Raw genomic sequence first — 27,523 nt, forward strand, 5'->3', positions numbered from 1 at the left:
GTAAGTATTTTCTCTCGCTCAGCCTTTAGGACAAACAAGTGCGTTGTTTGTGCGTTTTGTTGTTTTATTTCTGAACTTTGCATTTCTCACCCCTTTGTCTACACTCTTCTTCACCTCCATTGAGAAGATCCCCGTCTTCCTGTTGACCATTGCATTTCTTAGCTAGAAAGACAAAGCGCGCACACACACACACACACACACACACACACACACACACACACACACACACACACACACACACACACACACACAGTTGTGCTTGATGACACTGATTTTCAGAGCGCTGCTGTCCTGACACTTGATGCAGATTTACTAGTGTCTCACCGTGTCTTCCTTATCCTCCCATTCCACCTCAGACAGATCCACGCTGCTATAGTTCGGTTTTCTTCTCTTCTTGCCATCTCCATACTGCACAAACATCCCAACACACACATGCACGCACAATCAGAAATACTGGAAATGACATAACAGAAAGAGTATGCCAAACTACGGCAATTCTTTTGTTGTTCTGTTGTTGTTATCAGTTATCAAAACAAGCCATTGCATTTCACATAATGAAAATGTCATCACAACCTCCAAGAAAATGTTTGTATTTTGTTTTAAATAGTCTTGAACAATAGTTGTCCAGTGTCGCATGTTTGTTAAGCCACATAGCAACTGCACTGTGATCCAGTCAAGCAGGGGCGAAACTCAAGGGATGAACCAGTGTTGTGTGTACATATAATCTACAACTTGGCAAAGAATCTATTTTAAATTGAATCTTTACTTTGTTACTAACATGCACAAACACATCATTTATTCCCATTTATTTAGTTGAATGTATAAAAAGATAACAGAGTCTGACAGCTATAAAATACTATGTTTGCACCAACAAGGGCCACTAGCCAAAAACTTGGCACATCTTGGTGTGGATGGTGTTGCATGGTGGTTCTAGACAAAACTGTGCAGGTGACAGGCCAAATCTACATCAGATGAACCGTATATAAAAGTCATGTCCTTAAAAAACAGGAAAACAGTCCAGTGGACACCAAACACGGGACCTGAAGATCATCAGAAATAGTTTCAGTGGCATGGAGGCAATCATGGAGCCATTTTACCTCCTTTCTTTCCTTAAGAAGGGAAAGAGGGAAACAGACTGAGGTGTATAATAGCGAAGAAGAAACGGAGAAGATTAAATGAGCAAATACATGATAAATTATTACTGAACCAAAGAATTAATCTTTTGTAACAGAAAAGACTACAGAAAGAGTTTGATGAGTAGGTTGATATTGCTATCATAATTGACAGTTAAGTATGAAAGTAAACCCCGGAAGCCACCAGCCAATCTTTGTTTAACTGATACAGAAGCAAAAGTAAAAATGAGAGGGAATAGAGTTTTACATGGTTGCTGCTGCTGTTTCTTGCTTGTGGTTACTCAGTCATGCTGACAAATTACCTTTGGCTTTGAAAATTAGGACTGTGCTCTAATGTAAGAAGTAGCCACAGAAAGACAAGCAAGCAACTGTTGACAAACTATCTCCACATAATCCTGTTTGCACCTGTGCAATAATAGCAGAAGCTCGTTTTTCAAAGCTACTGTAATGAAAAAAAAGCAGGAGTGACACAAGAGAAACCAAAGCTTCAAAAATGTAAATGTACTTTGATGTAAGTGGCCAGATAGTTTTCACTGGTTAACATACAACAAAGAGACGATGGGAGTGGGCGGCTTCAATTGTGCAGAATGTGATGCAGCTTGCAGCACAGTTTCTAACAGCTTGTCTCACCAAACTACATGCATGAAAAAAGAAGAGGATCTTTTTACTCCATTCAAATCACATCTTTTTCAATAAGAAAAGGCTTATTTATTGAAACAGTGAGTTTTAAACAAAACAGTCAATACGTTTTCTGTTTGTTCCTGACCATCCCTTTTAATAATGGTCTGTATTTGTATAGCGCTTTTCTAGTCCCTAAGGACCCCAAAGCGCTTTACACATGCAGTCATTCACCCATTCACACACTGGTGATGGCAGCTACATTGTAGCTGTAATGACAGAGGCGAGGCTGCCGGACACTGACGCCACCGGGCCCTCTGACCACCTCCAGTAGGCAACGGGTGAAGTATCTTGCTCAAGGACACAACGACAGAGACTGTCCAAGCCGGGGCTCAAACTGGCAACCTTCCAATTACAAGGCGAACTCCCAACTCTTGAGCCACGATCGCCCCGTGATACGTTAATACGACTTTAACAGCATGGCCCACTTTATTAGTAGAGTTTTGCTTTATTTCTCGGTCAACTTCATAATTAATAACTTCATATTTCAGGGTAACAATCCAGTAAGATCCACAACGTGCTGGACAAAGACAGTGTTGGTAGTTGTTGCCTCTGTACACAACCACAATCAACACTTGGCTGATGTGCAGACTTTAACCCAAGGAATTTAAAAAAAATGCATTAACCGTTTAGGTTAATTACAGCTGTTTTTATACATTTTCAGTGGCTCTTACCAGTGTTTGGATCTTTTTTAAATCCTCCATATTTCCATTCATGAAGACTTCTCTTGCTTGTTGCTGTCATTGTTCGATGTTGTGAAGCTGTCTTTCTAAACCATGGAAATGATTCTGTCCTCATTCACTTTAGCTGACTCCTGTGGTCTTTCAGGCCTTTTGTTCTGTTCTGTCTCTCTGACAGGTTGATTTTGTTTCTTCAGCCTCCCTCTCTTGAATTGACACATCTTTGTGAAAATTACAGCAAGAAGCTATAAAATACAAATTCAACACTTTGCATCAGCTTCAGATGTCATGTCTGTTTCGTTTGCTATGAAATAACAAAGGCTTCACATGGCCATGACTGCTTGTCAGTCAGTTCCCCGATTACCTCTGAGCCTCTGAAAATGCAGGTCTGTGTATAAATTCCCATAATGTTTAAACAGTCAAGCATTTTTTTGTTAAAGCTGAAAGTTTCCTTTCAATCATGTCTTGATTGTTTGATTTGTCACTGTGGTGACACACAGAGGCAGAACCATAAAATCTGTATTTTTGTCCAACAAGCTGTATTTGAAACGACTTTGATTTAGAATAGTCTTCATTTTACGTACACCTATAAAAAGGTGGTGTCATCATACCTGCTGGCACTTGGGCCAATAGCTGGATAGTTTAGTCTTAATTTCACTATTCCTTTATTTAATCAAGTGCTTCAGCCTAATAAAGCACCGATAACTTCTTAAGAATTCAACCGTGCAACAACAGTTTATGTATATGTGACTTTTATTAATCTATCAAGCGTCAGGATGCAACGCTCCAGGAATACACCACTGCTGGGTAGCTCACTGGCTTGACCACTGACCCATTAAATGAAGGTGAAACAGATCAAAGTACTGAACTTTTTAATTGCATTGTATGTGTGTGTTTATGTGTGCGTCTGTGTTACTACTGTATGTGTGTCTACTTTTGAATCTGTCAGTGAGGACTGTCTCCCACCCCTCATTAGCTGTTAAACACTGGTCATTAACGTCTTTAATTAGACCTCTATTAAACCATCTGTCTGTCTGCCTCACTGTCTGTTCTCTGTTCTCCAGCTCATCTGTTGCCCTGGCATCCATATGAGCACCTCACTCTTCTCCCCCAGTGTTACACCAGGCCTACCTGCACCTATCCTCACATTCAGCAGGTTCCCGCAGCCTCCCTCTCTTTCTACACTCTCTCCGTCCAGCTCTTGTGAGAGGAGTGGGTGAGTACAATAGAGTTAATCACAGCCATTCAGAAGCTGTATCTCTGTCTATTCACAGAACAGCAGAGGCCTGGAACATGCTCTCCTCATCTACATACCACCACGCAGCCAGCATACTCACAAGGCACACCACACAGAGTACCACACAATTACACACCATTCTGTTAAAGTCAATCACAATCTCAGTGTGACAACAAAAAAAGAAAATTGGTAAGTGACTTGATGTGAACTCGAGAGGGTGTATTCATCTATCCAGTACAGAACAACACATTTCAACTTCAACCTGTGCATCCTAAAAGGGACTTTTATGGTAATAAGGGTCACACTCAGTAAACTCTGAAATGTCCTGGAGGTAATACTCACGAGTGGCCGTAAATCCGGGTGGGTGAGGATGTAACCGTTGTTGGTGATTGCAAAGGCGTAGCCATGAATGCCCAGCTAGTAGAATATGCAAAAGCACACACAAAGACACACCAAAATTATGCATAACAAATCAGAACCTAATTGTAAATCTGGTTAATCAAGCCCCTTTCAGAGTCTTTGTTTTTGTGGTAAAACCGAGACCCGCACAACGGGAAAGGACGGCATCGTTCATCATGTCATGTCTGAGCAAATAACACACTTTCAAATGTCAACACCTTACACACATCCAAGATTCAGATCTACAAAAGAAATCAGTGCAAGGATGTGGGTGGGGGGACACGAGCAGAATGCATTAATGAACCGAGTGTAACCAGGAGCTGTGACTAAGCTCATCTCTAATGTATCTGCGACTTGGCTTTGCATTCAGTTACTGTACTCTGGACTGACTTATGTGGAGTATTTTATGTATTATAAGGTGGGGTTTTGGACCGCTTGTGGGGCTGGAGAGGTGGAGCAACATGTTCAGAGTTCAGTGTAGAGGAGAGGGTAACGGGCACAGAAGTTGCAGATCGTGTAATCAGTCTCTCCTATTTATGCGATAGCTTGCTAGGATCTGGTGGAAACAGACAGTGGCTGTTGTAGCCATGCAGTAAAACATCTTTGTGAGCTAAAGCTGTGTGCATGGGTATTCAGGACTGTGCCAATGTGCACAAGTGTATAAAACTGCTTGAGTAAGCATTGGGAACCCTCGGTAGTCAGTGTGATAGTGTAAAACATTGAATAATGGCTATTGAGATCCCTAATCACGTGCAGGAAGAACTAAGTGATGCTGGATGTGGTACCTTATACTTGGGGATAGTCTTGAGCAGCTCAGAGACTGGCACATCTGTCCCAACCACCCCCAGAAGGATTCCACGGTTTCTCTGCAAGCACACAAATATACGAAAATTGGTTAGCTCAGTTTAAAAGGTTACTTACATAACAATCTTTTACAGCCGCATCAGTGCCTCCGTTTATGTTATTTATAAAAATATTCAACTTGTAATGCGCCGCTTTGTCCCAATTTTCAAACTGCAATCAAAGTGATATTAGCATCCATCAAATACACAAAAAAATCAACAATGATTTTACCATTTGTGTCAATTCTCTCAAAGACTAATTCCCCGTGATGGAATAACTCATGAGGAAAATTCAGTTTTTCAGTTAAGCTGTAATTTCATTTGAGACATCGAGCTTTGGAATCACGAGGCAGTGAATGTGTTGTGAATTCTGCATCACTGTATGTGAGCTTACAGTCTCGTTCTTGGTACTGAACACTGGCATTGCCACCGTAGTCATCAGAACTGGACCTTGACCGTCCTCCAACTGAGTGATTTGTGAAGCAGAAACAAACAGAAAAACAGAAAGAGCCAAAGGGAGGGAAGAGAGGGAAGGTAATGATGAAACTTCATTGTTTTTGTTACAAATTTTATGTAACCACAGAGCACATTTCATGCATCTTATATGAAACATCTTGCCCAGTCACACTGAGCAGTGTTTTCAAGCTGCAAAACATCCGTGTGGAGCATAGAATTTGATGGGAATTTAGCCGAGGACCTGATCATCTTGTTCAGAGACCAACTAAACTTCCACGACATGTTTTATTCATGTTTATTATTTGCCCTAAAATATGTTCAATCAGAGTCTGCCTTTGATCTCTTGCAGAATAAGCTTATCCAAAGGCAGCGCTTCTAGTCTGGATCTGGGTACCCCCCCCCCCTCTAAAGACTGCTGGGATAATTATGATATTTATCTTTCTACCGGATGTCTGTATCTGACGATGATATCCATTACAGATGAAAGCTTGACACTGTTTTCTTAGGAGACTGGAGGAAGGCTTAGTACTTGAAAAATATGATCTAACCTTGCCTTCCCAGAAATGTTGAATCTGTCTAAATGTCAGTGACTTCTTCCATTCAGCATCAGTAATTGGATCATTAAGCAAAGAATAAATCCAAGATGAAAATCTACAATAGTTCAGGGGAACACGGAGCGGCAAAAAGCATAAAGCATGTTCTACTTACGCTGCACTAATCAAAGGAATATCATCTTTTAAATTTGTTGGACTGACTAAATATCAGCACGCATCTTTAGAAAGTACTGAATTTTATACCGACATTGTAAAAGTGCTTTCCCCACCCCAAGACTTTTTTTCTTTTTTACCATGAGAGATAACAGGTAATGACAAGGAAATCTGTCAATATCCCTCAGACGCTGAGGAAAGAGGAATTAGTGGCATGAGTTTGGACAGCTGCTAAATGTAATTTGGAGTCCAATATTGGACATAGAAGGGAGAACGAAGCATACCTAGATACTGCAGCTGCAACACGTGGCAGCCGTGCTACCACTGAACGGGATAAATTAAAGAGATATATCCAAGCCCAGGTCGTTTCAATCAGTGCAGTATATTACTGGTCCTGTGGGCTGCTGTATCCCTGTGAACCCCAATAGAAGACTCTGTGTAATATGTGAACCCTTTGAGCAGAAATCCAGATTGTTCAAATTGGTAAAAATGCCCATGCACTTCCAGGGGTTGCCATACTTTTAGGTAAATAAGAAGAGGCAGTGCATTTAAAGTCACCATCAGAGCTACAGAAAAGGTACACTTTATTCAGCCCCACAGGGGATTTCTTCTCTTTGCATAACCCATCCTAATTATTAGGAGCACGGGCAGCCAGCTTGAAGCAACCAGGCCAGTAACTGCATGTGTTTAGATGCTGTGTGAAATCGAAGACCTATGGCAGAGCACGAGGATTCCACATCGAAGGCCTGCCCTAGCCTGGTGTTGCTGACTCAGGACCTTCTTGCTGTGAAAGTGGAAGTGGTGCTAACCCTAATCCTTGAGTCAGAACTCACACATCTGGGCCAAATCTGCATCATCATTGCCTCTGCAAATTTACCTGTATGAGTCAGAGTAAAGGAGCTGTGGAAGTTCTTTTCCCTGCTGTGGGTCAAATAATGAACGAGAACACCAGTGGGCATTAATACACTTGACACCGCACTAGCACATACCCACACACACATAAACACACACACCAATACCCATCAGAGGGCTAACATACACACCCTTGGCCTGTGTTTTATGTTTCATAGTACACTTTATAATCTAGGTTGCTGTGACAAATTGCATGGAGGTAGATGAGGTGACCCCTGTTTCCTTGGAGACCAGGTTTGTGTGTGCGGGAGCCAACGCCACCTCTGCAGACTAATTTGAGCAAACTAAAACAGACCCGATGGGAAGCTGAGCTGGCACACATCCAGCACATGTGTTTACTGCACAGGTGTTTGGGGATTATCTTTGAAAGCTCTTAATTACCTCAATCAATATTAATGCTTTGCTTTGAAATAGCGGAGTTCATGTTCATCCAGCAAGACATTTTGAACATCTCAGCATTTCAGTTTATCTTCAAAAGGCAATCAGCCGCTCACAGATTCCCCATTTTTTGGTCTTCGTACTTAATCAAGTATCAGTCTCGTTTTTTGAAACTTCAGTGCAAATTCCTCCTGTCACTCCCACAATGTTTATGATTCTTTAATCTCTTATATTCTTTTTCCAACCCTCCCTACCGTTGTCCTCAAATATCTCCCCCTGACACATTCCTCTCACCTCCCTCGCATCATCCCTGAGCTCCAGTGTCAGTTCATCCAGCAGAGTGGGAAACAAAGCCAAATGAGCCAGAGAATGATGAATGAAGCTGGTGGAACGAGGGATAGGAGAGCAAGAGGGAGGATGGCAGAAAGGAGAGCACAGGTGGAGGGAAAGAGATAGGGGCGAAGAAGCAAAGTGAAACAATAAAACAAAACAAAACACAAAAGAAAGGTAAGATAAGAAAGACGGACTGCTGGGTCGCAGTGAGAGGGAGAAAACCGGGGAAAGATAGCATGAAGGAAAGATGATACACTTCAGTCCTGGAACAAAATGCTCATCAATTTTCTAACACAGAGCCCATCCAAGGAGTTTTGCTCACTTCTTATCACACATGTTTGCATCCTTCTGTCACTGGAGTAGTGTGTATGTGTGTTCACCCAGGCCAGAGCAGTGCTGGGGCAATTATATGCAAAGAATTGGTACAGATTCCTCGCTAATCCTAATAAAATGATATCTATTTCAGCTTTCTGCTGAGCTGTTTTGAGGTCAATCAGCTCGGGTCTGTCACACTAACAGCACTATGTCAGACATACGGCCTGCCAGCTGTGTAATGCTACTGCTGTGCCTCGCTCACACTGATGGGGAGGCAGAGCGCTCTTTTGTTTCGCCATCATCACTGTTGTGATTATAGAGCTGCTTATCTCAACCCACATACGATTCATAAATCGCTGGAAAAATAAAACACTGGAAATGATAAAAAGGCATCAGAACAGATCATCCCGCCAACCATTATGGACTATTGGATTTTCACCCAGAAGATGACAAAACAGCTTATTCTGGAGAATTCTACCAAAACAAATAACACAGGCAATCTTGTTTTCACACCAAAAATCACACAGGCCAAAGAACAAAATGAAGCCTCACATTTACACACATAATCACAATGCCAGCCCAGAGACACTGGCAAAGCAAGGCTAACATAGCATCACCAGTGAAGAATGAGCGAGTTTGTGCACAGACGTGTGCGAATGCGAAATCAGACGTGCAAAAGAGAGCGCGTGAATGGCACCCATGACAACCATGAGGCATGGCTTCAATCAGGAAGTTGACAAACAACATATGACAACGACACATAAGAAAATGCCACGAGCCGCTATGATAGTTCATTTCACAGATATTAGAAACCGAAACGCACATGCACAAGAAATGCACATGACACACAGCAGGCCTCACCACAGCACAATGCACCAATGACCTCAAACCACATTTACCTTTTGTGCTTGGGGGAGCTAAAGAGAACAGATTGAGAAGGAAGAGGAGGTGAGAAGGAGGATGACGATGAGGAGGAGAGACAGGGTCAATACATTTGTGGATAAGTGTCAGAAAGCCTTTCGGTGCAATTTTCACTGAATGGAGTGCCAGTGGGCACATACAATCCACTGACATTGAACACAACTTAAAAACAGCGACTGTCTCAAGAGAGGCAAACTTTATAGTCAAAAGGGCCGCAGCAGAGAGGAATCAACACTCAAGTGCCGTAACTCCTACTGCAAGAAAACGTAAGCATTTCCTTATACGTGTTAGGTCAGCGCTGAGTGTATGCACTTCTGTGATAAATGGGAGGGAAAATGAGGACAAAGAGAAACAAATGAGCACAGAAAGACAGGAAAGGGTAAAACATAAGGGATATTCAAAGGATAGCTGAGAGAAAAGAGTCTATTTTTATGTGGTTTTTTGATTGCGTGGTGGGTATTTCTAGTGGAGGGCACTTACCTTTGCCTTTACATGGCCAAAGCTCTCACACTCTTAATCTATACAGAAACTGTTAACTCCTGCTATTTTCTCTGCGTGTCTAACACAGTAAGCCAAGAAGGACCAGTGTGGTGAATGATGCAGCATGTTGTGTGCTGACTTTGGATCACAGAGGATTCGTCCTTTTAACTCTGTTATTATCATTCAGGGGTTTTTCGGGATGTTTTGCCACTCAACTATAGAGGATGTACAGGAGACGAATGCACGATTTCAGAAAATATTATTATTTTGACTGTAATTCACAATATTCACTACCTGCTTATGCTCAGTATGTCGGCCAGTATGGTGATAGGAGATTTAGAGATTGGAAATCATAGTTTTCACAGCAAAGTCCTGAACTATTCTAGACATTACCTAATGATGGCACATGTGGGAACAATAAATGCCCCATGCGTTCAGATCAGACATTACATTTACTTTATTATAGCAGCTCCCCAGTACAATTGTGCAACGTTGCATCCATGTGAGAAGAGCCCACATAAATGCCCTGGTGAGTTAAAGGCAAATGACTGTGACCCATCATGCTCTGGTATGATGGCACCCTCTTCTAAACCAAGCACAGTATTTCCACTATCAATAAATCTGAAGTGAGACTTTTTCATGCGGGAAAGGTCAACTATGGGCAATGCCCCAAAAAAGATTCTCCTAAGACTGTCTGGAGTTGAAAATGCTGCAACCCTACAAAGCTCCCAAGCACACACAGGAGGCTCGTTTACTTAATGGGTCCATCTGCTACACACAGACTCATTTAACTCATTCACAGTCAAAGGTACAAATGCAGAAAACATTGTCAGCCCTCTGCTCGTCTTTCACCCTCGATCACTTTCATTTGGGTTGTTTAATTCATTCCCCTTCAAAATACATGTTTTCACAATATGAACTTATACAAAAGGTCCTGTGGTTTATGTATACAACAATTCAGCCCATTATGGAGTTTTCTAAGCCTACAACAGCCCAGTGGATATGTGAGGCTATCAAGGACCACGTGAACTGGAGTTATGTAGCAAGCGAAGGCATATTCAACTCACAGTGCTATCGATGTAGGCCTCAGTCCAAACTGTGTCGTGCTCCCGGTCGATCACCTTAGGACGACTGAGAACATGGAGATACTCCATCACGTTCTCTTGCACATCTGCCAGTGTGGAAATCTGAGTGAAATACCCTGTTGAGCAAAAAGTGGAGGAGAAAGATAAACAGAAATGAAGAATTGTTCATTCTTAATTAAAGTAGATTAATTATTTAAGTTAGATCCTGCCAACAATGAGGCAGCACAGGCTCAGAAGTCCAACTCACTACTGCCCAAAAACACATGCTCTGTGTTTCTAAGCTTGTTTGAGGGCAGATCAGATGCCTGAAAAAACATTTTAGCTTTATGGAGCCAGCAACATATTCCAAGCCATTGCTACTATTTTAATAACAATGCAGACTAACTACATCTGGGATGCAGGGCTGCTGACCTGCTGTTTGCATGATGGAAACTTGGTTAAATGCATGACTAACTTTTAAAGTATCCTCCGCAAACTATTCAAGCAAGACCCAACCATCATGGGTTTTAATGTATATGTATATGCATGTGTATCTAAATGTAAGACCAAAAATATCTCAGCTAAACTACAAGCGATTCCATCTCCCATAATGGCAATGCCATCGTTATGATACTAATGTGTATGTGAAGGAGGAAATGTACTGTTATCTCAGGAGGAGGTTCAGAAAAAGCGAGAGGAAGAGAGTCAGCATTGCAGTCAGACAGAGACAGAGGCGCCATGAATAAGGGAAAAGAAAAAGCCCACCACATTTTCACCCAGCTGTAAAAACAGCAAACTGCCTCCATCACCGTTGGGCATTCAAGTAGAAAATCATAGTCGGAGGAAATAGATGTTGGGGTCATCTTTCCCGGCAACAACTTTGACTCCACAGGGAGAAAGGACCTGAAGTCTAGACACAATACACAGATCTGTGATAGACGTGGCGCATCAACCCAGCCCAAATATCTGATAATATGCACCACTGATTATAAGCTAATCTTAAAACTATATCTATAGTAAAGCCCAAAATAGAATAATTAACTAAAAATAAAATCTATTGTTGAAAAAAAGTGCTGATATCACATAACTGCTGTAATCAGTATATTAACAGAACTTGACCTGGAAGTGAACCTTTGCAGGTCTTTTTTATCCTCAGAGGCATTTGGAGCCATTATTCCACCAGACGGTGCAATGAGAACACACACATACAGACGCATGTCACACACAAAGACACTGTCTAGTCTAACTGCATCGTTCATCACAGTAGTGAGTCGAGAATTACTGCTCCCTCTCGAAGGCTGAGGGCGTCCTTCGAGCTGAGCCATCAGGGCCAGGTGCCAGGGGAAGAAAAATGAAGGCTCCCAACTTTCAGTGGATGGTACCCATGTTGTACAAACAATACAGCCTCAGCAAGGTGTGGACAGGTTGAGGGCATCAATATATTTTTACATGACCTTGGTCTGGGTCATATGTAGCAAATAAGATCCCGTAAGGTGTCCTGATAATGGATGAGGTGGAAGTGAAAAATGTATCATCGTGTAAGGAAGCGCTTTCTTGGTGCACAGTTGTAAAAGTATTTTACAACAAAACTAAGTTTTTTGCTTATTAGGAGAGAGCTCGTCGGAGGAAATAGATGTTGGGGTCATCTTTCCCGGCAACAACTTTGACTCCACAGGGAGAAAGGACCTGAAGTCTAGACACAATACACAGATCTGTGATAGATGTGGCGCATCAACCCAGCCGGTAAAATAATCTAGATGACTTAAAGAATACTTAGAAATGTTGCCTTGCTTCCTGTTAAAATGGCCTTTAAAAAAGTACTGATTACCTGCAGAAATATACCACATTTAAGAATACTCAAAAGACACTAGAGGAAAACTACTCCTGCACTGGTTGCAACAAGGCAAGTACTGATGCAGCGTTTAAATCTGAATACAATTAAGATGTTAAATTGCACGTGTAATAAACAATTTATAAAGGGGTGTTGATTAGCTTTGATACACATTTTGGCAAATAATTGCTAAGAACATCTGAAACGACACTAAAGTTACTTGTAGACAGCACGGCGATTTGTAGTGAGAATATGGAGCAGATAGAAGTAACCCCAGAGAGGAGGCGGAGGTATGCAGGTACGAAAGGAGAGTCAGTAGGAAAAAGACAGAATACATGTGTGAATGAGGTCGAAGGAAATGTGAAGATGCAAAGAGTAGAGGTAGCGAAAGGGGACGAGTTTAATAAATAACATCGACCGTCCAAAGCAACAAACTGGTGGTTAGCACTGTCGCCTCACAGCAAGAAGGTCCTGAGTTCAATTCCACCATCAGGCCGGGGTCTTTCTGAGTGGAGTTTGCATGTTCTCCCCGTGTTCACGTGGGTTCTCCCCGGGTACTCCGGCTTCCTCCCACAGTCCAAAGACATGCAGCTTGTGGAGATAGGTTAATCGAACAATCTAAATTGACCATAGGTGTAAATGTGAGTGCGACTGGTTGTCTGTCCCTGTGTGTTGGCCCTGCGACAGACTGGCGCCCTGTCCAGGGTGTACCTCTTGCCCTAGCTGGGATAGGCTCCAGCGCCCCCCGCGACCCTGAAAAGGATAAGCGGAAGCGAATGGATGGATAGTAAATATACGGTAAATGCTGAGAGTTAGTGAAAACATGTAACATTATTTTACTGATACTTGCACCACTTCTATCCCAAACAAATTCCTCTGGGGTTACATCAGAGCCATCCAGCATAAAAATCTGCCAAATCAAACATGCGGCGCCACCCGCTCTGGCGACTCCTCGTGAATAAGGAAGCAGCCAAAAGTAGCTTTACTTGCACTGTGACACTCATAGCATTTCCAGTCCTGCTAATATTCTGGGCCACGCAGAGTTTTTGACAGAAGACTGTTCTGCATCATTTCCGGGATGGAGAGAAAGTCACAGTCATCCCCCTGAATCATCATCAGTCACACACATTAACATCTGTACTATAGCATTACACACATACACAAGTCTAAACAAACACAATGTTTTCAGCAACCAAACAGGTCTCATGTGTACATCACATTGCTTGCAACAGCCTTAGGGCAACATGTGCATTCCCTGGTGCATGCGCACACGAGCGCATACAAGCGCACAGCCAAACAAGAATACTCACAGACGTCTAATATCCTCAAAGACACTGGATGGGTTCTCTGATATCACGTCCAAGCAACACTGTGGATGTTCTTGTATCACACACACACACACACACACACACACACACACACACACACACACACACACACACACACACACACTTAACACCCTTTGTGTGACCTGTGACTTGCCTGTCTTATCTGCTGGAGCCTGAGGAAATGGAGCCAGACTGTCTCTGTCAGCCACCTCCCAGCTAAATATAGATCCTGGAGGAAAGTGCTCTACGCATTAAGACAACCATGACCACACAGAAAGCTGCTCGAAAGTGGCGCATCACTATGATTCATTTGGACTTTAAGCTCAAAGAAGAAGTAATATGACACATCTGGCCTGTGCAACTGGAACCCGTTGCCTCCTGTCGCATACACCTGCTTATGCTGATGAGCGCCGACAAACTCATCTATGCTAGTGTATGTATGCACACAGACACATGTGCCAAAAACTCCAAACAAATCCTGAGCTGCATAATGTAATACTTTTCCTCCAGCTGACAGTGACACGCTGCAACTTTACCCCACCAAAACAGATTACAGGGAGAGAGAAAGTAGCGTCTTTGAAGAGCCCACCTTTGTTAGCACACGCCATCCATTTTAGATTTTCTGCGAAGGCTGATTCTCGACCAATCAGGTAAGGAAATATACGGACCTGGGGAAAGAAAAGCAGATAGCTCCCATCATTCATTTTAATCATATTTGATAGGGGCCGCCATGGTACCATTCAGAAGATAACACTGTCAACGTCTGGCAAAAGACTCATTCTTTCTCATTTAGTGATTACCAAGTCTCCTAGTTGATGATTGCTTCCTGAAAGTTTATTGTGTTACCTTTAAATTTAAATGTTCAGTTCCAGCTATTTTTTTTATTCAAGAACCGAAAAATCAAGGATGAGCAAATGCAGGCGAGTGTTTTGAAAATCTGCAATTACAGTGATTACAAAAGATAAAACGCAAATTTTAATTTGAAAAAGCTTTATGTGCTCAGTACGGAGAATCTTCTTTACTCTTATGTGCCAAACCCATTTTTTCCCTGGCTCATTGGCTCCAGCAGCAGGTGAATTTGGCAGGTGCATGTATGAGAGTGTAAAGAGATTTGTTGCCAGATTGGACCAGATGCAAGCCTCTGGGGGCGCAGCTGCTGTGCCTATTGCATATGCATTTTCCACTGACTCCCTTAACCCCGACAGCATGTTTCTGTTTGTGTGTGTACATGTACTGTGTGTACTGCATATGAATGCACATGAGTGCGTAGACCTCTCAGAGTTTTAAACATGTATTTGATACAATTTTGGAACTCAGAAAGTCTGAAAATTGCAAAAATTTATGCAAAAATATCATTTATGTATAGATGCAATTGACTTTTCCTGGAATATGTATGCACTGCATTCTCTATTACATTGTTTTTAACTAAAAAAGTCTTTAAAATTAATACGTAAATTTACCACCTTGACCATGGACAGTTCTAAATAGTTTTTTTCCAGATAATGTCAGTCTGTTGATAACGGTAATATGTTTCACTGAATAAGCATAGTTGTTTCATTCACCGCTCATTATCTAGACCACAATAATCCTCTATTCATCAAACTTCAGCCATTTGACTGACACTACCAAAGTGTTAGGAAAACACAACACAGCTGTTGTAATCAGAACAACGCCATGTAAGACTTTGATAAAGACGTGTCATGTAAGCTTTTCTTTGTGTGATTATGTGTTTCACTTCACTGAAAGCCAAACCGCAACAGACTGGTTATTAAATATGGACGAGGTTTACAGCTGAGTACGGTAAAACTGAGGTAGAAGAAGAAACTGTAGAACTTGAGCCACGACATGCAATCTTTAAGATAGTTGAGTGCACAAAGTTTACATGCAAGGAAAAAAATGCACATGCACGAAAGAACAGACACATCAGGATATAAATACTGCAAATTCATGCACACACATACAGTGTGCATAGACAGTGATATGGACGTAATTTCAGTTAGTACATGTATGAATATTTTACATATTTAGCATTTAACTTAATGACTGATTCTGTCCTCCAGAACATTCACACATTTTTTGAAAGAGTAAGTAAAGCAAGCAAAGGGGTTTGATGTTTCTGTTCAGTACTTAACAAAGTCTAAGACCTGCCAAAGTGCTACTTTGAAAAAAACGGGCCAATTTTACATATAGATCAACTCGATGATTTAACCTGAATCCAAATTTGCAACAAAGACAGACATGCAAACAGAAATGGTTTGTATACGGCCACTATTCAGTAAGCCTACATGTGTCTGAGCAGAAGATATTTGGTCAAAGAAGCTTTTCTGTTTGCAGTCTGTGTGGGCACTGCTCTTCTATTTTAATTCAGATACAGGATCTAACAAGCTTCATCAGCAAGTCTTACATATTGATTCACAGGCTTCTCCAAGGAATTCGTTTTTCCGGTCTAGTATTAGTTTTCAACTTGCAATGAGTGCGTCTCACAATTCAAATTGTGAGGCTGAGACACACTGAGACTGACACATGAGTGCTCATGGTATCACCAGTCTAGGTCACGAGAGAGCCTAAGGATTGTCCTTTCTAGGCTGTAGTGCTGAGTAATCTCCACTCTCCAGGCAGTTATGCTCAACCGCCTAGGAAAACGAGGCACAATGTTGGCAAATGCAGGGTGATGTTGCCTTGTGATGCACTGCCAAACGGTGGTGACAGATAGGGTATAGGCAGTGCACAAAGACAACTCAAAAGCTAGCACGGTCATTGTTGTGTGTAGGACAGCATATCAGTGTGTATATCATTTATACATGTGGCTCTCTGCGCAGCATCTTTCAATAGGCAGGGATGCCTTGTTTCCACCTCTCGAGGAGTTTCTACAGCTATGTCTACGGCCACACTACAAGCTCCCACATTCAGTGCAGCCCTTTGCATCCAGTGGAAGTCTCCTAATAACAAATCATCTGATTCACTGCGCCTGACCTTTCAGTATATTGAAAAGGAAATAAGAGCAAAGGATACAAGACTGTGACGCACTAATTAAAAACAAAAACAACAAAAAAACGAATCTTGAAATGATTACAATACGTCATTGGATGCAATATAGTGCTATCAGCCTAGAGCAATATCAGCAAATACAAATTAATGGAATTTGTGCAGTCGGGCAGTCGACTCTTTTTTTAAGCGCATGTACACAGTGTTCAACTTTAACTGGCATTAATCTGTTCCAGCTTGGAACACCGTATTCAGTTTACATAATACACTGATGGCACATCCCAGGTTTCTGTCCCCGAGGGCCGTTCACCTGCCAAACAATTTGATCACAAATTAGCTGTCTGGGGATTTTACAACTCAGCAGGCTACAGGCTCAGGTAATAGATAGAGTTTGGCAACACTACACACAGAAAATTGTCAGTGTTTTAAGTCAAGGGACTCGTGATTGTTCTAATCAATGCCGTCGGCTTTTTCCCTCATTTTTTGAAAGGCACTTCAAACAACGCTGAGATTTCCATCTCACAGTCCTGTATGGTCACAGGAAGTGCTGCATTGTGTTTAAAAGATTTGATTTGCTAGGAGAGTGGATAAGCATGTGTATGAGAGGGTATGTAAAGAGCATGTCGGTGTTTTGTATGGTTACGCTCATCCTACAGGTGTGGTTATGTGAATATTTGTGTGATGCTGGTTTTAGTAAGTCTTTAGTAAGTTTTGCTTCAAAAATGTGAAGGAAAAATAAGCTAACGTTTGAACATTAAGAGAAAATCACTTTGAAAATAATCGCTGCTGTAACAGGAAGAAATGTTTTAGACTTTTTATCACGGCTGTTTTTTTCTTATGGTAATCAACCCTTTATGATCTTTTTGTGTAACACATGCTGTCTGAATACAGACATTTATCATGTTTTTAGCATTCACACTTGCCAAAGCCTGTTTGTATAGTTGGTGCGATTCTCAACAGTGGTGAAGCTCTAAGATGGGTTGGAAGGAATCCATTAAAAAAACAGCAGTGGTGGGTGGAGGTGGGAGATTGGGGGTGGGGGGGGACAGACTGAGGAGAGTGACAGAGACTGAAGACTTCTATTATCAGTGGGGCTTCTTCTAAATGGAACTATCTAGCAGCCTTGTCCCCTCTGCTCACTGATGTTCAGCCTTGAGCTGTCGGGGGGGGGAGAGCTTTCGGCAGTTTTAATACAGACTGTACCAGACATGCAGAAACACAATGTGCAAGTGTGGCACTAATAGTAACTAAAAGGCATCCATAATGATACACAGAAACATCTACTCAGAGTCAGTGTTAAAAATGACTAAAAATATGTCTTAACTGCCTAATGTCAAAGGCCTCTCCTCTCAACCTCAAAGCATTTAGGATTTACCTGAGGTAAAGGAACTGTTTGTGTCCTTTGAAGTCATATTCACTTTTACAGTATGTGTACTGTATACAGTGTGTGATAACAGTGAATATGTACTATTGCATTCGATACTTCAAACGTTTTCCTTTAGAGAGAAAAGACCTTAGAATAACCCTTTTTTGTCTCCTCCTCCATCTTTTCTGCCCTTCGGTTGCATTTCGTGACAGATCAGAAAGAACCACAGCAACACTGCAGGACAGCAGCAAAAGTGTGTTGTCTTTTTCAACGGGGCCGTTACTTCAAAAAGATCCCACACTGGATCCACTCAATGCCCTCTGCTTGTCAAAAAGATTTACTGCACAAACAGAAAACCACACAGAAAAACTGTGATCTTAGTGGTCTTTTTAGACAGATTTACCAAGACACTGAACATTTCTCAAGCAACTGTATTTCTAATTTAGTTATTTACTAGCTGGGCCCACGTCCTCATTTTAGGTTTGACAGTGCTTTAGTAGGTAAATGCTTTGACATGAATTGAGCTGCGGTGTGGGAAAGGCCTCGAAGGGGACTGGCGACGGCGCCCAGGCCTGGCAGATCCCCGTGTGCTACATAGAAATGAAGAAGTTAGAAAACTGAGAACAAGGAGGGAGGGTGGGCACGTAAACGAGAATGAACAGCTTGCAGAACTGGGGGAACCTCTGTAGATGACAACCGGAAGGAGCGGGTTCGGAGGATTCCTGCTCCTGAAATCCCCATACATAATCTCCAAAATAATTTGGCATAACTAGAAGTCATTGCCCCAACCCTGTAGAACAGTGCTCTTCTCATTCTTTCTGTTGATTTATGTACACTACATTGCCAATTCACTCACCCATCTAAATGACTGAATTCAGGGGTTCCAGTCACTTCCATTGCTGCAGATAAATAAGATCAAGCAGGCATCCAGACTGCTTCTACAAATATTTGTGAAAGTCGCTCTCAGGAGTTCAGTGAATTCCAGGGTGGTACCGTGATAGGATGTCACCTGTTGTGAAATGTCCTCTACACTAAATATTACACAATCAGCTGTTAGTGGTATTATAACAAAGTGGAAACGATAGGGAACAACAGCAACTCAGCCATGAAGTGTTGGACCATGTGAACTGCTGGCGTGCATAGTGTGCAGAGGTCGGACACTTTCTAAAGAGTCGATCACTACAGACCTCCAAACGTCAAATTAGATGTTGTGCGGAGTGACGAATCACACTTACAGAGAGACGGTCCTTGTCTGACCTCATTGAGCCAAGTGTAACGTTTGGCAGAGGCGGGATTATGATGCGGAGTTCAGCCTCTCAGAGTAAATCTTAGTGCTTCAGCATACCAAAACATTTTGAACAATTTCATGCTCCTAACTTTGTGGGAACAATTTGTGAGTTTGGTGTATGAGAACTTGGCCTGCAGAAGAGTCCTGACATCTTTAGGATGAATTGAGTGCAAACCTCAAAAATTCTCGAGGAAATCTTGCGGAAAACCTTCCTAGAATAGTTGAAGCTGTTGTAGCTGAAGCTGTTATGGGATAATATATCATATTTAACCGTGTGGATTAAGAATGGGATGTCAGTCAAGTTCATATGGATGTGAAGGCAGACGAGTAAATATGTCTGGCAGTACAGTGCACTTGAAAGCACATTAGATCTCAGGGGTTCCTTTTAACGTTGGGTCAGAAAGACTTGTGCTCTTCTCAACAGTGCGTTTAAGAAGTCATTCATAGCCACATGAGGGATTAGCCCACCTCTCTCCACTTCTCATCAAACACTGGTATACATGGTTACATGCTCATGACGTTGTGACCAAAGTATAATGGGAAACTGAGATGAGTTGCCCCGACTGTCTTGGAACATATTTGCAGAATAATATGATGTGTGTGCTTGTGTGTTCTGATACACTACCTTCCTCTCTGGCCAGTTATACTTGGCAAAGATGGCATCGTATGTATCCACTGCCCCATCTGTCACCAACATAATAGCCTGGCTACACTCACTGCCCCTCCCAGTCTCGTTGAACTAGACATCGGGAGACAGACAGACAGAGAAAGACAAAGAAGGAGAAAAACAGAGGGTTACTACGTGATGATCAAAGAACAAAAAGCTCTCATCCAGTCAAATGTAAATGTAACCAGTTCATTCATTAACACACAGTTCTTCCACTTCCTTCCCATTAGAGCTTATAATGTATCATCACAAGACTCTCCATGGACGCTAACTGTGTTGTAACAGTGAGTTAATGGAATTATAATAGCATGCCTTCAATACGCATGCATGAACGCAAGGTAGAAGGGCTACTGTGAGATAAAATTACAGCGAGGCATCACTATGCAGCATGTCAGGGTACACTTTAAAAGATACATGCTGTTGAAATACGGATATTTAGATTGTGTGTCTTTGTCCGGATGACTGTTTGATTAATTACATGTCCATAATTAGGAAATGTCAGATCAGTAACCTGAGTCATCGAGTGCCTTGTTTACTTGGATTTTGCATGAATCAGTTGATTTAGCTATTAATTACAACCCTAATTAATTTTATGCATAAAACTGATGTGTATGCGTGTTTGAAGAGTGCGTCTGTGTGCGTGTATGACCGCGATCGTGCATGAGTGCGTTACTTACGTCACTGAGGAGATTGAAAGCCTCAGTCAGAGCTATATCCAACATCCCGATGCCTTGAGCAAACAGCTTGTCGAGGTGTTCCCGGAAATGCTGGGGAAAAGGTTTTGAGAACATTACAATCTCGCTGAAAAAAGCAGAGAACTAAAGTGACAAAACCACAAAAGGAGACAGAATTATAGGTCTTTATGAAGAAAAAACAAAGGCAGAGGCAAGAGATAGCTACAAAAGCAGGGGAACAAGATGCAGAGTTATTACTTTTCACTGTTCCTATCCTAGAAAATATTTTACTGAATTTGGTTTGCCATCATTTATGTGTGAAGAGTTTGCATCAATGGTCTAATGGGCTCTTCAATTCAGTCCTGAGCCAGTTTATCTGGCAAACTCCCCCCTTATACTGAAGTGAAATCTCACATACAGACTGAAAAAACCATAATGACCAGTTTCCCTTCTCTTGCTTTTAGCTCAACGTCATTTATTGCACCGGGTATGTGCGTATACATGCGTTTGTGTGTGTGTGCGCATCTGCTCACAGGCATGATTGCGTTACAAAGGATACATTATTTCTCCAGCAATTCATGGTGAGTTTAATGTTTTCAGCAACTGAACAGGTCTCATGTACACATCTCATTACTTGTAACAGCCTTGGGGTAACAAATACATGGCGTATGCACACACACACACACACACACACACACACACACACACACACACACACACACACACACACACACACACACACACACACACACACACACACACACACAGTCCCCATTATCCAGTATAATCTATTTATAGATATTTAGATCCTGTAATTGCCATTTTGAACACTTCCTACTGAGATTTGCTAAATCCAGCAACTTTATAAAACCAATTCTCCATCCTGACCCGTTTACATATATCAGTTTTGCCACTGGTAATTGAGGCATGATAAGCCATGAATGCAACCAGGTTTCATGATTTAGAAACAGACTAAACCTACACCCCCTGCTCCCTTTTTTCTACCACTATCGTCATCTTTTCCTGTCTTTTGTTCCTTACTCATGGGAGGACCAAAGTCTCTTGGTACACAGTGGGGGGGTCATAAGAAACATAAGGCCATTTCAGAGCTTTGCCCTCTTGGGAGCAAGCACACACACCCACACACACACATATAATGCAAGTGCAATGTACAGATAAATGTGTATACAAAACCAACTTCTGCTGTTTCAATCGGCAAAAAGATAAGCTATCCATGGATGTGGATAAAAAAGGCTGTACCCTGGAGCATAGCAAACTTTACCTATTGCTTGCAAGTGTGCTTGTGAGCTAAGATTGAAGTGATTTTTCTCAGCACAGCGGGCCATGTTCAATTCCTGGCACAGCAGTGTACTAAAGTGGCAGATTGAAAATGTGTGTGTCAGTGTGAATGCAATGCTTAATGTTCCCAACCTTTTGTCTGCACCAAAAGGCTCAGAAATGTGCATTGCACATCAAACTTCTTCAATCCTTCAGACACCTTTGATTCTTAAAAGCGATCGTATCAGTGAAATGAAAGAAGCCAGGGTACAAGGACATTTTAATGATTAACCAAAATATCTCAATTTTGCAGCTTGCTAAGCCAAAGCTTTTGATTGCTATGATAAGTTATTTAAATCAACGTGAGGACAGATGCAAATCCGATACCTGCACAAAAAAGGGCCGTTGTTGAACAACGAAGAGCAATGCTTGAAGAAGCGAGTCAAACGGGTCTGTTTCAGAAATAAATCAACAGGCGCTGCTCAAAGCAATAGTTTGAAAGTTTTCTCTTACTAAACACAAGAAAAAAAGATTTCTGCTCACAAGAGTCATTTAAATCCTAAGTTCAGTCTGTTTCAGATAGCAAACAATCAGTGCTTCAGATTCCAGCGTAAGTCAAACATGTTTCTATTTGTACAAAGTCCAAAAGAGATGACGTTAGAGATCATCTCTTTAAAATATCTCTTTAGAGTAAAACTACTGCACATGTGAATGACAACAAGACATGAATGACCTCCACATATTTACACACCCGTTGACATGCATATGGACAAATAAATACTATTAATGTAGTCATATTCATGTGTGTCACATGAAAACTTAATGTGGGTTTTTGCCCCAACATTTCACGTTGGGCGTGAAAAAACATATTTTCGAACGTCAGATCAGAATGTTTAAATCTCCAGAGTGACGACTACTTCTTGCCCTCAGCTGAAACAGAAGACATTAGCCTTATCTACTGCTGCAGACTGCCTTCCCCTCTCAGCTGGCTGACTCAGGCAACAGTAAACTACATTCTGAAATTAAACACACAGTGCTAATCCATATGCATAAGTGTACACTCACTACAAAGTAAACAGAAACTAACTTAAACAAACCCACTACTTTCATGTAGTGCATGGAAGGCAGTCAGTGTATTTGCTAGAAAACAGCTGTGTCAAAAGACTTTGAGAATGTAAGAATAGAAGTCAACTGAATTTTTGAAACGAACCTTTAACGGTTTTAGGGGAGACCAGATTTTTGATGCAGTCTATGCTGCATAAATCAGAGTCTCAGAGATGACGAGGGGAATCATGCCTCAATAATAGCAGGAACTGCACCATGTTGACATTATTATGCAAACATAATGCACTCCAATGAATAAACACTGTACTTCTCTAGCACCGGACTCCTTCGCGCTAGTCTCACTACACCAATCTGATTAGCACATCACATACATAGCTTTAAGCAAGCCCATGGTCATTGTAAGTTTATGTTAAATTTACAGTTAGAGTGCAGTTCTCATATTCTAGCTGTGCTGAAGTTCAGAGCATATTTATAAGACAGAGACCATTTCAGGTAACTTTGTAATTATGAATCTGAATAAGGAAAACTTGCATGTGAATTTTCTCAGAGGTCCATTGTTGGACCTCTCCTAACATGAACACGCTCCTTTTTGCTACGACTGGGAATCGAGAAATGGTTCTTGTAAGTAACCAGTATTTAAAATCCTTGGAATTGTTAGTCTGCCTGCCTATCAGTTCCACTTGCACTTGTGCTACAATCAGCTGTCCGTTTGTGTTCTAGAGGAGGAAAGCAGTGGTGCAGTCTACAACATTTTACTTTTGTTGCCATGATGCCAGGTCTCTCTTGGAAATGAGATTTTTAATCTCAATGAGATTTTAAACCTGGATAAATAAAGGACTAATAACATGGATATGGACATTACTTTTATTTTTTTGCACAAAAGAACAAGAGCAAATTGGTTTGCAATAGGGCTGGGCCATATTATACCGTTCACGGTAATACCGGTATAATGTTAGGCAACGATAGGAAAATGAAATATCGCGATAGAATGGGAGTAAAACGCGCATGCGCAATGCCTTTGTTTTCATACGCACATGGCCGATTGTTGAGTGAAACAGATGAACCAGAATTGGTTTGTAAAAATGGTGCAACTTCAGTGATGTGGAACTGGTTTGGTGTTTGTCCGTCAGATACACAACAAAGCACATTTTTTTGCAGAACATGCAAGCGGCCGTCGTTATTGTCGTATTTGTCGGACTAAGATGCTCTTAAATCTGGGAGTAATCTGGGTCCTAAACTCCGTATGCTTCAGGTCAAACAACACTGCAGCATCACTTAGAGTTAAAAACTGTCTAAATTCTTTCATCTTTAATAAAACGATCAGCATTGCTGCTTTACCAGGTGTAACTATAAAGTTTAACTTCCAGGCATCCATGAAAACAAAAGTTATTACATTTAACGGAGTTAGAAGTTAGCAGGAAGCTAGCAGAAGTTAGCTCGCTAGTTTCGCTAGTTACCTAAGCATGATATAGCATGTTCTGACTGAGAGATTTCTGAAAAAAATCAAACGTACAGCTCTGCTATCACTTCCAACATAAATGAAGACAGGAAACTAAACAGCAGTGACGTTTGTAGGGTTACTGAAGTTGGGCTAGCTGGTATATAATGATGTGCTACGTGATCGCTAGCGACACAGCTATGTTAGCATAACATAAACAGTGAAGCTGGAGGACGAACACTAACACTTTTCCACTTATAAAAGTTAACGTGAAGGTTCTTCATGGTTAGAGACAAATGCAATCGCATGGCAGGATGCTGTAAACGGACCAAACTTCAGTCAGGAGAACAACTGAGATAATCCATCCACAATACGAGGTTAGTCATTAATATACTGCAGCAACATGGGAATAGAGCAGCTGCCAGAGAATTCAACATTAATGAATCAATGGTACAGAAGTGGAGGAAGCAAGAAGAATGAGTTTAATAAAGTTTGATTTATCTGACTGCTTTGTTTCGCTTAATGTGCCTTATAATCCCGTGCACCTTATGGTCCGAAAAATACGTACTGCACACTGCAGTTTAATGTTGCAAAGCACCTCTTTTTAACTTCAGTGGATATTATACATGGTTATGCTCAGGATATGTCAGCCCATTTCTACTGGAAATGCCTTTTGGTTAAACTTTCAGCAAGGAATTTGCATTTGCACTGTTACATTTTTATAAAGCTTTAATGTACATAAAAACCAGCTTCTTGTTTACGTGAAAATAAATGGAAGGTTGTCTTTTTGCGCTAGTAATGTTGTGGAGTTGTATTTTGTCTCGCATCAATTATATCGTCAGTTATATCGTTATCGCAAATTTTCAAATATATATCGTGATAAATATTTTTGGCCATGTCGCCCTGCTCTAGTTTGCAAGCTGCATCCAGGACAGAAACAACTGCAATATACTGCTAACATAACTTAGCTCTTTGCAAGCACTTGCACCCACAGCTAGCATGCTAACACTAAGCTAGCCAAGAACCCAGAGAGGCGCTAAAGCTGAGTGAATACAGACGCCTTCCCAGCAGCCGACCCTGAACTTCAACAGGTAATAAACTGATGAGCCTCAGTTTCGACCTTTTCATGGTTCTACATTAGAATCATTTTAAAGTATGTGTGCTGGTTGGCATCTTTGTTTTGTGTTGTCGGCTTTTTGTTCATACCTAAATAATATGATGGTATTAGTAATACATTACTTTTTTTGAGTAAGTACCCCAACACCGATCACAATAAAGAAGGGAAAGCTCTCTCCACAATACACAAACGTTAGAGCACACAGTATACAATTCATTTGCATGAATGTAATGTCTGTAAAATGCTGGTTAGAGATGGTGGTGACTCTCAAAGCGGAGCAATAAGAATGAGAATGAGAATCGATAAGAGCTCAATAAGGAATCAAACAGATAAGTGATATTGATAATTCCTATTGCTACCATCTCTCGCTCGGATTATAGAATATTAGAATATTTCCTATCGTTAGGACACACAAACGTCACCTCAAGACTAAAGTCCTCTTGACTCTAAAATTGCACTGAGCAAATTATAAGAGTAACTTCCAGCAGCTGAACTAAGAAATGACTGGAATAGTTGTTTTGGCCCTAAAGAAAAATAATAAAAGTCTCAGTCTATTTAGAAAGCGTTACACTTAAATCCTCAAACCAGGCTGGTGTAATTATGGACTCGGACCTGAATGTGTCTGTAACATTAGGAGATACTTACATCTTTATTGGTGACATCTGCTTGGACCAGAGTTCCATTCAGGCACGGTTCCACGTAGTGCAATTCCTCATTGTACTGGAGAATTACACAGGTACAAAGTATTAATGTTCATTACTTTGAACCCAGCATTCAAAAAGAGCTGTTTAATCTACCATGAAAAAAGCAGTGTGAAGATGCTAAAAACTACTCATCTGGGTAAAACTGCACATTACACTGCACAGAATAACCCTTATGATACCTGCCTACCATTCAATGCCTTAAAAACAGCTCAAATTAGACTAAGAAAGGCAGTGATAGTGCATTCTTCCAAAGCAAGTAACTTTGCCCTTTTCAGTTTATGTGCATATGTGTGTGTGTGAATATGTTTCTTTTAGTTTTACTTCTTTGGATGTGTAGACATTTTGCCCCACATATCCAAATCTCGCTGCATGAGCATACACATAATTTGTTCCACCTCTGCAAATACTTTAGACAAAATAATACTATTTCCATTTTAGAATGTGTGCAACACCGTAAAAGTGACACAGTAATAAATAACAAACAAAAAGAGGAAACACATAAGTCAAAATGACATATCCTTTTAGAGAGAGTCTGGGGAAACAATGTGTTTCTGCCTGATTGTCAAATCCTCTTTTTCTCTATTTTTCAAAAGAAGAGTTTTCAACATGATTAGGATATTAAATGATAATGAAAACTTTGCTCAGTGAGGAAAGCGACTGAAAGTGACTGTGGAAATGTTTTGATGTGAAATCACATCAGACACACACGCACGGTCATACACACACTTGCAGAGTTGCATCACGCTGAAATACGATAACAATATTTTAGGTGCCTGAGGCTGGATCCAATCACAACTGCCTCTTTTGCATTTTAAATCTCCATTCAGCTGACTGTTAATTGGTTGTGAGCATGACAGCAGAGAAAGCTGATTCGTTCCAGCATTTCCTCTGATCTGAGAAGGAAAGATGTGGGTCTCTGGGGTTTTTTTGTTTGTTTTTGTGAATACATTTGCGCACCTATCCGAGTCTAACAATGTTCTCGACTGTGCAGACTTACAGCGATGATGTTAAAAAAATCGTCATCTCCAAGAGTGTCCAGTATGGAGGAAACCGTCTGCCTGGCGATAGTCAGTCTCAGGCCTTTCATGCTGCCACTTACATCCACCAGGATCACCACGTCCTTTGGAGAGGTGGCAGCCTGGATGTACCATTTCCGGTTTCGACAGTCAAAAGCAATAACTCCATGCTCATCTGGCTTCCATTTGATTCCTTTAAGAATGCCACAAATCAAATAGATGCACAAAGAG

General features: G+C 41.3%; 1 protein-coding gene across 1 annotated transcript in view; it reads right to left on the minus strand.

The window, feature by feature from the left end:
• Positions 1 to 27,523, minus strand: part of cacna2d3a (calcium channel, voltage-dependent, alpha 2/delta subunit 3a) — a 136,261-nt gene that overhangs the window by 33,007 nt on the left and 75,731 nt on the right. The window contains exons 7-17 of the mRNA XM_082518383.1: positions 27,274 to 27,485; positions 26,218 to 26,292; positions 20,678 to 20,767; positions 19,959 to 20,072; positions 14,284 to 14,362; positions 10,539 to 10,672; positions 5,364 to 5,435; positions 4,913 to 4,993; positions 4,071 to 4,145; positions 325 to 408; positions 91 to 162 (exon numbers count right to left, since the gene is read on the minus strand). Of these exons, the coding sequence (XP_082374509.1) occupies positions 91 to 162; positions 325 to 408; positions 4,071 to 4,145; positions 4,913 to 4,993; positions 5,364 to 5,435; positions 10,539 to 10,672; positions 14,284 to 14,362; positions 19,959 to 20,072; positions 20,678 to 20,767; positions 26,218 to 26,292; positions 27,274 to 27,485 (1,088 nt within the window). The remainder of the gene's footprint in view (positions 1 to 90; positions 163 to 324; positions 409 to 4,070; positions 4,146 to 4,912; positions 4,994 to 5,363; positions 5,436 to 10,538; positions 10,673 to 14,283; positions 14,363 to 19,958; positions 20,073 to 20,677; positions 20,768 to 26,217; positions 26,293 to 27,273; positions 27,486 to 27,523) is intronic.

Source organism: Aulonocara stuartgranti (assembly GCF_965226115.1).
Source record: "Aulonocara stuartgranti genome assembly, chromosome: 20".
In the NCBI taxonomy this organism is placed as follows: Eukaryota; Metazoa; Chordata; class Actinopteri; order Cichliformes; family Cichlidae; genus Aulonocara; species Aulonocara stuartgranti.